General features: G+C 46.5%; 1 protein-coding gene across 2 annotated transcripts; it reads left to right on the top strand.

Moving 5' to 3' along the window:
• The first annotated feature begins 1,139 nt into the window (after positions 1-1,139).
• Positions 1,140-11,165, top strand: LOC142579649 (major facilitator superfamily domain-containing protein 6-like). Of its 2 annotated transcripts, none has more exons than XM_075690060.1 (5): positions 1,140-1,277; positions 1,479-1,585; positions 6,380-7,666; positions 8,122-8,274; positions 9,816-11,165. In XM_075690060.1, exons 2-5 carry the CDS (start codon positions 1,498-1,500, stop codon positions 9,893-9,895), a joined length of 1,608 nt encoding a protein of 535 aa, XP_075546175.1. In that variant the 5' UTR covers positions 1,140-1,277; positions 1,479-1,497; the 3' UTR covers positions 9,896-11,165. The 2 variants fall into 2 exon arrangements, with proteins under 2 accessions (XP_075546175.1, XP_075546174.1); XM_075690059.1 differs by having other exon boundaries at positions 9,829-11,165.
• Positions 11,166-13,781: the final 2,616 nt, after the last annotated feature.

Genomic DNA, 13,781 nt, shown 5'->3' on the forward strand with positions numbered 1-13,781 from the left:
TTAATTCTTCAACGTGCCGTGCATACGCGCACTCCTTTAATCAACATGCGCATGCAGCAGAAAATTCTAGTTGCTCTGGCCATTCATGTTACAAAAAGCTTATTGAAAGAAAAGAAGAAAAAAAAAAGGCGACAGCTATCGGCGATCGACGAGCGGCTACCCTTATCTTATCTTGCCACATAACGATAATCGTCATCTGTCTTGTCCGCATTTCCTTTCTTTGACGCTGTGAGCCCGGTACTTTCAAGTCACAAACGGCATGCGGGTTATTAGCATGACAGAGCATGTTCGACAGGAAAGTAGCGAGCGCAGCGGTTTCAAGAAAGGAAACGCAAGCAAGACAGATGACGATTATCGTTGTGTGGCAAGATACGACCAAAAGGCGTACATTTGTTTAAGAGCGTATTGTTCGCTCGGAAACGGTTGATCATGATTTCGTGCATCATGAAGAAATGCTCTATAGTATGTCATCGCTTTCATTAAAGTCGACAGTGACGCGACAGGCAGAGCCGCTAAGCGCAGGCCGCTGCGGAGCGGCATGTCAGAGCCCTTACCGACTAACGGATTCCGCGTACGTCACACGAACCATCTACAAAGCTTTGCACAAGAGCATTCACCGATTCCGACAGCGGCTTCCGCTTGTTACATACACTCTTAGGCAAAGTTACACCCTTTGGCTTGCCCCTTCTGCACACAACAATAATCGTTATCTGCCTTGATGCGTTTCCTTTCTTTAACGCTGCGAGCCCGGTACTTTCCAGTAACGAACGGCACGCGCGTTATCAGAAGGGGCACTCGAAAGGGTGTAAACTGTTCTATGCTGATAACGCGCGTGCCGTTCGTTCCTGGAAAGTACCGGGCTCGCAGCGTTAAAGAAAGGAAACGCATCAAGGCAGATAACGATTATTGTTGTGTGCAGAAGGGGCAATCCAAAGGGTGTAACTTTGCCTAAGAGTGTATACCTTGCTTGCTATCTTTTCGATTGTTTGTCGATGACATTTGTACGCTGTCGCCTAGCGCCCGTCAGCTACCACGCGGCGATGCGAGCACGCGGTGATAAGCATGAGGAAGCCGCAGTAGCGATAGCGACCACGTGCGTTCCGCCGAGCCCACAAACGCATTTGTCGGAGCGCCCATGCTTGACGCTCGACCGGCGAACAAAGCCTAAAGATTTTTCGCGCCAGCCGTAATATGTATGAGCGTGGTCGGCTTTCGGCCTGAGCAGTCGATGGGCAGTCGGGATAGTTCGAGCCTCGCTAGCACAGTTACCTTCTCAGGTGCGGAGCTGTTTGACCTTTTCATCCTCCTTTTGTTCCCCTTTCCCACTTCCCCAGTGTATGGTAGCAAACCGGGTGCTCGTCTGGTTGACCTCCCTGCCTTTCCCGTCCTTGCTCTCTCTCTATCTCTCTCTCGGTTGTGTTTCGTGTTATTGTCGCAGGCGCATGTTCTGAGTACGCCGGTTTTCATTCGCTTCCCAGAGACAAGCACACCGCGGCGATGGAATCCTGCTGGACCCGATGCCTACCGACGTCCGTCAATAGGCAGCTGCTGCCGCTGAAGGCCCACTTTTTTCTCTACCTTGCTGGTACGCACTTTCGTGTGTAATGTTCCCCTTTTCGAGTGCGTATGCAGGGCCACTGCCGTTCACTTTGGTCGCTGCCTTATCGTGTGAGCTTCTAACGCTGACGCGGCTGTTGATGGTCGTGGAGATAACTTAGTCAGCGTAGCTCTTGAGGCACATGCGAAGTGGCGGGTCTGCTGAAGCAAGCCAAGTGACCGGGAGCTGAACATGAAGTCCACAGTGTCGGGATAGCGAACACATCAGAAAGCCTAACATCGACCGAGCCTTGCTTCATGTCGTAAAATCTGTTGCTGGTCATGTGGGGTTAAATTGGAACTTCTATGGAGCTTTCTGAGCGCCCACATTTAGTTTAGGGGAGTTTGGAGGTCGCTGAACTATAATATGCGCTCTCGTTTCTTTTTTTTCCTTTGAGCCTGTATCTTGACCAAGACTATACGACGCTGTGCGGGTCAACCGGAAACACGCCGGCCGCGCCATAGGGAGCGCGATCGAACGGTGCACGACAGCTTAGGTGGACGTCTCGTACATGGGGTAGGCCAGAACGAACGAACGCGGCTGGTGAGGCCTTCGCGTCGCAAAGGTAGACATTTCTTAACCTAAACACGTATGTATCCTTCTCTTTGTCTTCTATTTCGCATTGTCTCATATTTTTAATCGTTCTCAGGACTCCGACTCTTACATTTATTGCTTCCAGCATGGTGCTCGATCAGGCTTTTTATTGATTACAAGTGGTTGATTCCAAGCTTTTCGTCGGTGCTGATCACCTTCGTAATCCTTCAGCGCAGTTAAGCTCCACAATCTGTATGCGAATAGTTTTGCTGCAATTAGCATGGCAGAAGGGTCCTGTGTCAACATCCGGGCTAGTTGCATCTTCGATGCGCTCGAATTTCATGCTGCCCGAGCTGCTTTTCAGGCCAAGTTGGCCTTGAGAATGCAAGATGACATGGGCTTGCTGACCACGTGATCTTTCGAAGCCTCGGCGGTTTCCTCGATTAAGGCGGACAAGAATTGGTAGTTTGACTCGCCAGATTCCTCAGACTGTATCGACTGGCACGCGCTGCCGTCTTTATTGTCATGTAGCGTGTGACTGTGTTCTTCATTAAGCACGGCATGTGTAGGGATTTGCGAAAAGATTGATTGTAAGTCTACCCTTGCACGATTGTTCCAGCCTGCACATTTATTAGAGCCTGTTTCTTTCTGAGTTATTCAATATTCCGGAGGTAGCCACTCGTTTCATGAACGGTAGCATTTACTCAGTGTTCTGAACAAACGTTGTGGTTCTGTGGCACTCTGACGTTGCCGGTTTGTTGAAGTGGCCTTAGCGTGATCAAGAAAGCAGGTTCCGCAAATTTTTACCCTCCGTCGAGTTGGTCATTGACCGCATCTCCATCGCTTCTAATTGTGATTAGACGGCTTGGTCGTCATTACGTCGCCTTGACTGCACTGACCGCCGCGCGGGATGAAGAGACGAGATCACGCATCAGATTTTTAAATCGATTTCGCTGGCTTGTGAAGGCACAGGGGTACTGTTCAGTCGTACGTGAGAGCACATGCTGCCTGAATAGCTCATCTTCGTTCATGCCGTAGTATCACGTGTCTTGCTCTCTGCCTCAGTCAGCCTATTAGATTGAGCCGAATCAAGCATCCGGATAAGTCGACCTCCATCACAACCTTTCTAATAGCATAGAGCGTAAACGATATAGGAGTGTATGCGTTTCGCTTGCTGTTGCTTCGTAGAAAGCCGTAAGATATGACATCACACAAGTGCATCAACAGAAGCCCTCCAAGTCTTCACGGGCACTTTCAGGAATTAATGACGAAGGATTAACGATGACGGTTTACTTCGTTTATCTCATCTTTAAAACAGTTTGCTGAAGTAGCTGCACGTAGCTTTCTAGCGACCTATATATCTTCAAAAAATGTTCATGGCTGTGGCCATGTTCAGCGCAACTCGTTTTACATTTTTTTTCTTTCGCCTGACAGCTGTGCCACCTGCTTTAAGTCACTAAGTGATGGTACTAAATCTTTGGCTGCTAATTTTGGGTAACCTAAAGCGCCAATAAACCCCAATCATCGTCATTGGGCAGTTTAGAGTTTAGAGGTATGCGACCGCTTTCAGCGGCATCGGTGACTGTATGAGAAAGGCACAGCTATTAGGGAATCGTTTTCACGGCTCCACAGTTGCGAACGCATATCGCACAACCCTGCATGCGGTTGGCTTTCGATTTCGCAGGAATTCGCTACCGCGCGATTGAAAGATAGCACTATTGAAACTCCGCCACGCTCCTGATAACGACGGACGGAGATGCAGAGTTTCCTTGTTTGACCTATGATAGATGTCGGCTCTGCACTCAACGTTCTTGTCGTATGTACAGTGCTTAACGCGGCCCCTTTGCGGCCTTGTATTCACGCTACGCGATCTGAGCTAAATTGTGAGACTTCGACGTGGGCCTGAAACTGGAAACGCGCTGGTCTGCGAAATGTCTTACAGGCGCCTCTACTGCCCAGAAGCGGCTCTTTTCTGATAGACGCCTGCAGTGGTGACGGAAGTGGCTCACACCTGTAAATGGTGCACATGGCGATGACCGCAGCGCTGCTATTCTTTTTTAAGGAAGGACACTTATGGCATTTATTCGAATTTACGTTGAAACTTCTGTTCGAACAAACATTGAACTTGACGCTATGTGGTGAAATTTTGCGACTATAGACGTGCTATACCGAGAACACGCAATGTCTTAGCTGGAAATTCTGATAACAGAGTTGTTATTTGTGGGCGCACGGAACCGGCTAGGCTCGCTGCCGCCCCAAATTTCGGTCTGTGCGGTCTTTACGGAAACTCGAAGGATATTTGGTTATTATGGCCTGATAGTTCGCTGTAGTTATCATTATTTGTTTTCCAGACAGCCCAGACATCTGTATCCCTTCGCTCCTCCGCGAGCTTCTGCCATTTTATCCCTTGCATGGTGCTGAGGACGCAGGGGCCTCAATTATATGATCCACCTAGTAGTAAGCAGCACTTGACAATGTCTTTTAAATATATTGTTACGAGCCACTTATCCTGAGGACAAAGAAGACGTTCCGTTTCGTTCACAAACGATGGTGCATACCCTCTAAGACGTTGCAAAGCAGACGAGAAAGAGGACGAGCTGCGACCCGGTCCGACATCTTTGTTGTTGTGCCTCTCGCTGCCACTGTGTAAATATTGCAGATAAATCCTTTTTCACATCTCACCGTAACAGTATTGTGGAGCTTAACGTTACAAAACTTCACGTTGGGTTTTGAAACACCGTAGTAAAGTGCTCCAGATTAATTTTAACCACCTGAGGGCCTTTTAATGAGCACCTAATCTCAGATTACATGAGTGTATTGCTTCTCGCCCCCATTCAAATGCGGACGCCGCAGCCGGGATCGAACCCGCGACGTCGAGCTTGGCAGCAGAGCGCCATATCCACCCAATCACTGCAGAAGGCACAATGTCTTTGCCAGAGAGACATGCGATGAACTCCGAGATTGTCGACCTCTTAACTTAATTCTGTTACGTGAGACTAAGTAGTCTGGATGGCAATCGCGCTTTTACTGAATGCACGTATGGACGATGCGTTTAAAACAATATGGAGTGATCACGTTGGCTAACCGTCGCGTATCAGTTGTACATCGTGTGCGTTAATTCATTCAAGCGTTACCTTTTAAATATCTGTGTCTCCGCTTGAATTTTTCTATGTTGCTTGTGACAGGGCCTTTTTTTTTTCGGGAATGTATACGTGTGCTCCAAAGTAACGTGCATCATTCAGGAGATTGTTGCAAGAATATCTCGAACGTAGCGTGGCTGAAACTGAAATTACGAATGTGTTAGGCGAACATTTAAGCTGACTAAACTTGAAGGGACAGACAAGGTAACTCCGATGATGAAAGAATTGTCCATCGTACTGGTTAAATAAAACGAGCCATATATGTTTTTTCATTAAAAGTGAATTTATATATATTTTGTTTATTTTTCACTAAACTTCGCGAAAAATAATCTCGGGCGCCCCACGCGGCAAGAACATGACGATGCATAAGAGGTCTTTCACGTGACCTTCAATTGGCGTACGTGATTCCTGATCTATCTTATTAGTATTGAAACGCAGTACTCTTTTTATGTTATAACTTTTTCACTGATAGGCCTTCGTTTGTAGTGAGTAAAAAATTGGCGCTTCTTTCGCCATCGTTTTCGATGAGCTGGCTTGGCTTGGTTTGTCTATCGACGGAGTGACGGTGACGGGGCTTGGGGGAAAAACGTGGTACAAGTATAAGAAAAGGCTCTACGACAACGCAAACTTACTCTAACAACTTATTTTCAAAATTGGCTGAAAAGGTCAAAATGCACGTGGTTAACCGCAGTTTCACTCATTCCCGTGGAAGCAGAACGATGGGCGGCTTTTACAATTTGCGAGGCGGTCTATCGGCATAGCTCTCAATTTTCAGCGTTGCTGGACGAGCGACTCTTGAGCTTTGTCCTTACAAAATCGGTTGTCAGTCCCTTTAAAATATGTAAAACGAAGGAGAAACACCGTCTATGTTTGACGTTACATATGACGAGGACGTTTTTAAGCTCGTCGCCTACAAGTCGAAACCCGCGCGAGCGACGACATTGAGTGACGTCCTCTCCCTGGTGTTTCCCGTGTGAGGGCATGCACGTATCGACGATACGTTTAAAACAATATGAAATGATCGCGTTCGCTAACCGTCGCGCATGAGTTGTACAGCGTCTGATGTCACGAATTTTCTCTCTTTACGTGTGCTTTTCTTTTTTCTCAGGACAAGCATGCGTGTCCCCGTACCTGGCCGTGATCGGGCGACAGGTAGGAATAAACGCTGCCATGATCGCTGTCATCTTCTCCGTAACACCATTGGCCGCCGTCATCATAAAGCCCCTGTGTGGAGTTGTGATCGACCGGACACAAAACGCCACTGCCGTAATTGGCTTTCTTCAAGCTATCTTGGTCGTCTCCCATGGGTTTGTTTTCTTCAGCCCCAGCTTCAAGGCTCACTCCGATAGTTTGTTGACTGGTTACATAAATTGCAACTCTAGTCAGATGATGGTGTCGAACGCAAGTTCCGCCTCTAGCGTTCTCTGCGGGGCTCGCGAAAGTGCCCCGCTTTCCTGCAACTTGACTGTGATTGAAGAGGACTATTTAGTGAAAGTCAACGTCACGAGTGCCTCGTACACCCTGGTTAACTTAACAGGCCTGTCCGACATATGCATGAATGCGATGGTTAACGAGAGCGTTGCCAGTGAAATTAACGCCGCCCTGCGCTGTCCATGCGATGCCACTAAGTACGACAGCAAATTCTGGATCTACACCATTTCAATCGTCGTCGCCTGGACGTCTTCGGTAACCCTGTACACCGTCACGGATGCTGCCGTCTGCGAGCTACTGGGCGACAACGTGAGCGCTTTCGGGCGCCAACGTCTCTGGGGCACCATCAGTTGGGGCGTTGTGAGCCCACTGATCGGATTCATGATCGACGAAGCCAGTGACTCTACCCACACCGACTACAAGCCGGGCTTCTATCTCTTCGCGGCCTTCATGGCCTTGGACGTGCTCCTCATATGCTTCATGGCCCGCTTGCGTACGGCAGACTTGTCTGTGAACTTTCTCAGGGACATCGCGACCCTGTTCTGCAACGCCGAGATCGTGCTATTCACCGTGTGGACGTTCGTAGTTGGCGCCCTCATGGGTATCATATGGTCCTTCAGCACATGGTATCTGGAAGACCTGCATGCCTCTAAGCTGTTGATCGGCCTGACCAACACGGTGATGAGCTTGTGCGTGGAGGTGCCGTTCTTCTTCATTTCCAAGGCAATACTCGAGCGCATCGGGTACTACTTTTCCTACTCGGCGGCTTTACTGGCGTTGTCAATCAAGTTCATCGGCTACTCATATCTTGTCAATCCCTGGTACGGGCTCATCGTGGATATCGTGGGTGGCACCATCTTTCCCCTTGCCTACTCCGCTATGACTGTGTTCGCCAAGCGGGCGGCTACTCCTGGGACGGCTGCTTCGATGATGTGCATCTTGGGCTCGACTTTCGAAGGTCTCGGTGAGTGTTGTGTGCGCTCTTTTGTGCGCCTCTCTTTAGTACATTTTAGAGAGCGTAGGATTGGGCATATGAAAGTGTTTAGTCTTTCATGTTCGCTTTGGCCAAACGTAGATATGAAAATAGGCTCTCCATTGTCATGTAACACTTCCTTGGTAACGCCACCTGTGTGGCGATGTACTGGTATGAGCCTGGAAGCGTTCGAGTTATTGAAATCGGCCAAGACAGTGCTGAAGAGGCCGACCAACGTTGTGCGCCTTTCCCTATCGCACTGTTCTGCGTTTTTCGTTTTTTTCTTAGCAAGTACGCTCAAATGAGCACTCGTGTTTTTGTATTGTTCCGGTGGATCACTTTACTGTCCCTCAAATGTAGTTCCTGAGTAGCTTAGTGTTCGAAGCAGCAGAGCTACGTAGCTCTATAAAAATGGAAGCCTTTGCCTGTCATCTTTTCTTTTTCAGGCATCGCCACCGGAAATCTGCTGGGCGGAATGAGCATCGACAAAATCGGCGCCCGGCTCACATTCCGCTATCTTGGCTACTTGTCTGCGGGGAGCGCAATTTTGTGCACTCTGACCTACCTGTGTCTTCGGTACCTGGGCCGTGGCCGTTTAGGTGCGCATCCTGTTAACAGTTGGGTGGATAGGTAGTAAGCTTCCACAATGAACACACTTCTTTCTCGCAAAAAGACGGTATTATATAACGCCATGAACACGGAAGACGTGTTCGTGCACGCTTTTGTAGTTTGAAATTACTTTCTAAACCATCGTGTAACCAGCACTTATCGTTTTACTTTATGCAGCTGCTGCAAATGGGAAGGAAGCTTCTTCTGTTCAGTTTATTCTGCCTAATTCCGAATGACGTCAGTGGGAAATAATTGCTGCCTTCTTTTAAGTTCTTAACGTCCCGTCGGGCATTGTGAAAGGAAAATGAAGTTGCGTGTAAGGATTACGCCAGGAGATAGCCTAGTAAGTCAGAGCAGAAGCCGCGAACTGAGCGAACCACGAGCATTGCGCAAGTACGCATTTTTGAAGGCCTTTCTCAGTATTCATTTTAGTTTCATATCGGTTTCACGTGAGATTTGGATCATGTCTTCCTAGACGTAGGCCAAATGACTCCTAATAGTTAGTCAGATCTAGTCCGTTACGAAGTCATCCCGTCATGTCTTCCTGGACGAAAACGTTGCCTGCACGAGAGGCATTGTGCAGCCATGCTCAAGAACGCCGAGATCTACTAAAAAGGCAGCTTTAGCTCGAAGGTAACTACAATTTGCCTATTCGATTAGGAAGAGAGAGGAAAAGGGATGAATGAATGACAGGGAGGTTAACCATGACTGGGCCCGGTTGGATACCTTGCACCGGGGGAAGGGGAAAAGGAGAGGAATATGTTGATAAAAGAGAAAGTCCACTATTCATATCACCGACGTACTGACAATTCTGTTCCATATCTCAGATGGTCACTCGGTCCTGTAACCCATTCAAGTGTCTAAAACCCATAAATGCTTTTGAGACAAATGGTGGACCGACTTGAATGAAATTTGTTTCATTTCAGAGAAAACGTTATATTCTAGCAACTGTACAACTCAAAATGTCTGTTTAGGGACTCAGATTTTTAAAACTAAAAATGCCGAAAATGATCGAGTATATTCAACAAAGAAAATTGAAGGGCGATGCTTACAAATCGGTAACTATGTACCAATATACATGCCAAGCGGACAAACTTGATATTTGGATAAAGCAGCCTACGTTAAGTTAAACTTATTAAGAGGGTTTCACAATATCCCTACTCACAAATCAGTGGTATATTTCAGAGCGGCGTATAATGCATCAATTTCGTCCCTTTTATATGTATTATGGTGTGCAGTTTACAACAAAGTGATATCGTTTCTCAGTGCCGAATTAGTTTCACACTTAATACTTGATTATCCAGTAATTTTGCAACTGTTAAGACTTTTTTAAAAAAGCAATCTGATGGCCTAAATAAAAATGTCGGCTTCCTGCAGTCGCTATATTTTAACGTTTTCTTTTAAATGCACCGATCGCAGTCGTACGTCTTCATGAACTTTGTTCTCGCTTTCAGGCTCGTAGTGGCTGAACGTACCCGTTCACCAATCGCAGTGAGCGAACGTTGAAGGACGTGCATTTTCTTTACGTCAGATTCCTCCTGCAGGGACTACTCCCCGATCGGAGAAGCTCGGCCTGACGGGCGCCAAGGAACAGGATACCCGGCTGTGTGACATTGTTGCCAACAACGAATGCGCCAAGCCCACTTACTTATGAGAATTCCCCGGTTGCTGCGCACATTGGTTTCCCGGAGCACAGCTGCAAGGAGATCGCCGACCGTTCAGTCATCACCCGCATAGGGACGTTCGGATCTTCGAGGACACCACAGGAACCTACCCTTACTCAGTGACATTCAATCCTGCCAATCTCACGGCTTCTTTTTAGCCATTGGGAGGCCTGTAGACTGAACCTCGGTAACTCTGCGCTGGTGTATGTGCCATGTGTTCGTGCTTTTTCAAGACAGGCCTTGCGAAGCTGATAAGTATTGGCGTAACGTACTATGTGAAGGTGCCGTGTATCAACGTTGTCGATAGAACACTCTGCGGAAAGCGTCAGAAATATCGGTAGCTGCGGCTTTAGTCAGGCATGGTTATCTTCACTGTCTGAAAGTGCTTTATTTAAAATATCGTTAGAGTTAGGCGCATATAAAACTCTTGCCACCGAATCTAAGCACCTTCAGCATATTTTAACTTGGCATCGCGAAATAAGCGTTGTCTTTTCATGGTTCGATACTGACATTAAATTTATCTTCTTCCAATCGTATTTCCCGAACAATGGTGCTTCTGAGCATAAGTTAAATGAACCGTCCTTTGACATAATTGATGCGCGCGAGAGAAATGCACAGTTCGTTTAAGAAACGGCTGTCGCCTTTGCTTGGGCCCAAATGCGCTTAAGAACGATGCTGCGCACAATCTGTCACTTGTTTAGCGTTGGCCACCGCAATTTTACACTGCGTGTTTTCATTAAGCACGTTTTCCCATATAAAAGCGCGCAGCTTTTGCGCGACTAGTTAGGCTACGTGTGTTTTCAAGTGGCACAAGTGGCAGTTAAGACAGTTTTCCCGATTGCACTTCGCGTGGCCAAGCAGCCGGCGTTGTGGGATCGTTAAACATACGAGGCGATGAAGCCTACGAAACGCGCAGGTATAAGTGCATGCCTTGAGCTCGTCTCGCGTCGTATGTTAAAATTGTCGGGCTTGTTGTACAGCAGAGCAACTGCCGTGCTCAGAACAGCTACTGTTCGAGGCGAGGTGATCCCAAAGAGATTGAGAAAAAAAGAATATTCTTGCCTTGGTCAGAGGTGGTGCACAGGATCCGATATCAGAATCTCATTTGTCCTATCGCTTTTTTTTTTCTATACCTGCAGCTTTAAGAAGAAAACGGGAGTTTGTGCATGCGGTTTTCCTTATCCTGTCATTAGAGCACTTTAGTGCACAGTTGTAACTTCAAAATGGGGGGGGGGGGGGGTGTTGACGCCGGGAAATCTGGGCTTACAGTTATTGTGGGGTTGATTTGTGGTATACCTGAGGTGTCAGCCACTTTACTCATTGTGCTCTTGAGCTACATATAAAAAACGAAAATGACCCAAGTTGGGTCGTTAATTACATTGTTGAGCTGGATACTGTTTTACTTGTTTTCGTTCTGATCTTGACTGCAAATAGCAGCTTTTGTATTGGTTCTACGACAAACACATGTTTGGATATTTCCTTAACTCAATTTTTACTGTCCTTATACTGTTTTGAAAATACGTATTTGTGGTATGGTTCGAGCTCTACAGGCGTCTGTTTCTTTAATGGGCAAGTACACTTGTTAGCGAAACGTAGGCACATTACCGCGTATAGTTAATTCTTAGTAGCACCGTTTTAAATATATATTGACACAGTGAACGTAGTGACCAGTGTCTACAATTAGCTATAGTTTTCGTTTCACAAAGAATTTTACACCATGTATATTTTCTTCCCGAGTGCATCTATTTTGGTATGAGTGCCGACGAGATTTTGCACTCAATAAACTTTTTGTTTTTGAACATTCAAGGGTTACCTCTTGTATATCTGTGTCTCCGCTTGAATTTTTATATTTTGCTTGTAACAGGGCCTTCTTTTTTCGGGAATGTATACGTGTGTTTCAAAGTAACATGCATCATTCAGGAGATTGTTGCAAGAATATCTCGAACGTAGCGTGGCTGAAACTCAAATTACGAATGTGTTAGGCGAATACTTAAGCTGACTATATTTGAAGGGACAGACAAGGTAACTCCGATGATGGAAAAAATTGTCTATCGTACTGGTTAAATAAAATGAGACATATGTTTTTCTCATTAAAGGCGAATTTATATATATTCTGTTTATTTTCCACTAAACGTTGCGAAAAATTATCTCGGGCGTCCCACGCGGCAAGAACATGACGATGTATAAGAGGTCTTTCACGTGACCTTCAATTAGAGTACACGATTCCTGATCTCTCTTATTCGTATTGAAACGCGGTACACTCTTTTTCTGTTATAACTTTTTCGCTGATAGGCCTTCGTTTGTAGTGAGTAGAAAAGTGGCGCTGCATTCACCTTCGTTTTCATTGAGCTGGCATGGCTTGGCTCGTCTATCAACGGAGTGACGGCGATGGGGGCCAGCCAGCCATGACTATACGTGTACTTGGCGGGAAAATGCGGTACAAGTATAAGAAAACGCTCTACGACAACGCAAACTTGCACGATGCCACCTCAAGCTTGAAGATTTATGGGTAAACATTTGCTAGTCGTCGTACAACGTGTGTTAGTCGCTGAAATCTTATGAAGTCAGGCTAAGTGGCGATGTGTGGCGGCAGATTTTCCATTCAGTGATAGTGCCGGGAATATATGACATGCGAAGGTGAATTGTTTTGTGCCTCGGACGTTTGATTCTATAAGGTGATGTCGGCGTGGAAAGGTGGCTGCAGGTTTCGTAACGCATAGTTAGATGATGATAAAGCTTGTGAAGGAGTAAAATGGGAGCAATCTCGCGACGACACGATATTCATTGTGTGTCCCAGCTAACGTTAGCCATGCTATTGAACGGCAAAAAAAATGTAGAACAGATGGTGCAAAATAGAATTATAAAACCTACTGCAGTCACAGGTGTGACAACCTAACACAGTAGTCCTTAAAATCTAATCTTGCTCCGTGCTTCTAATTATTTTTTTTTCGTTACACAGCTTGGCTGACGTTTGCTTGGACACCCTGTATAATTGAGACAATTCAGCGCGTGTTTTAGGAGCACTGACGCTAGTGAAAGTTGAGTATTCAGAGTAAATGAATCGCAAAGCGCGATTTTGCAAGTACTCTGTGTTAGCAATAACGTAAACGTATCCAGCTTTTCTGGACACGAGGGTTTAGTTCGTGTGAGTGCCACCCCGTAGTGTACTGACCTTAATCTTTTCAAACTTCCCGCGGTGACGCATGATGACGTCAACAAAACAAAAATAAACTAATTAGAAGGTATCTCTGCGCATTGAACTTTGCCACAATGCTGTCCCGCCGGCGTTATCAGTGTTCTTGATAAACCGTAGCCACTCGTCACCTGGAAATGGCTTATCATCCTAAGAGCGTTTAGTCGTGAAGAGCGACTATCTATTCGGGGCTTTTGATACGGTTTTCTTTTTCTTTACCTCTTTTTTTTTCGATACTAAAGAGCAAACAAGCTAGGGTAATCGTCAGAAGCACCCCGCAGCAGCCTTTCCTCAGTCGGCACACATTCTTAACGTCCGAACATTGCACAGCGTCTCCGAGAGACGCCGTCGTGAACTGCTTTTGATTTTGACTTCCCGATTTCGTTAAGGTGCCCCCAATTATTTCCCTATCGACTTTCCTATCCGCACTCATGGATTACCGCTGCAGTTGCAAATCGAGATGTGCATAACTATTTAGATAGATACATGGATAAGATAGCTTTGCACCTTTAGGCAAAAGACACGACACAAGAATTGTACAAACTGTCTCTGTGTGGTCGTCCGTTAACATGCTATGGCTGAAGCTGCTCACAATATTACGTCCCTTTACTGGCCACCGGGCCAGGTACACCTTTCGGCA

This window comes from Dermacentor variabilis, chromosome 4 (genome assembly GCF_050947875.1).
Source record: "Dermacentor variabilis isolate Ectoservices chromosome 4, ASM5094787v1, whole genome shotgun sequence".
Taxonomy (NCBI): Eukaryota; Metazoa; Arthropoda; class Arachnida; order Ixodida; family Ixodidae; genus Dermacentor; species Dermacentor variabilis.

Excerpts from the sequence above, each read along its gene's own strand:
- LOC142579649 (XM_075690059.1), top strand. The coding sequence starts at position 1,498 with ATGGAATCCTGCTGGACCCGATGCCTACCGACGTCCGTCAATAGGCAG. Across the intron at positions 1,586-6,379 it reads CTTTTTTCTCTACCTTGCTG|GACAAGCATGCGTGTCCCCG; the intron begins GTACGCACTTTC and ends CTTTTTTCTCAG. Across the intron at positions 7,667-8,121 it reads CTCGACTTTCGAAGGTCTCG|GCATCGCCACCGGAAATCTG; the intron begins GTGAGTGTTGTG and ends TTTCTTTTTCAG.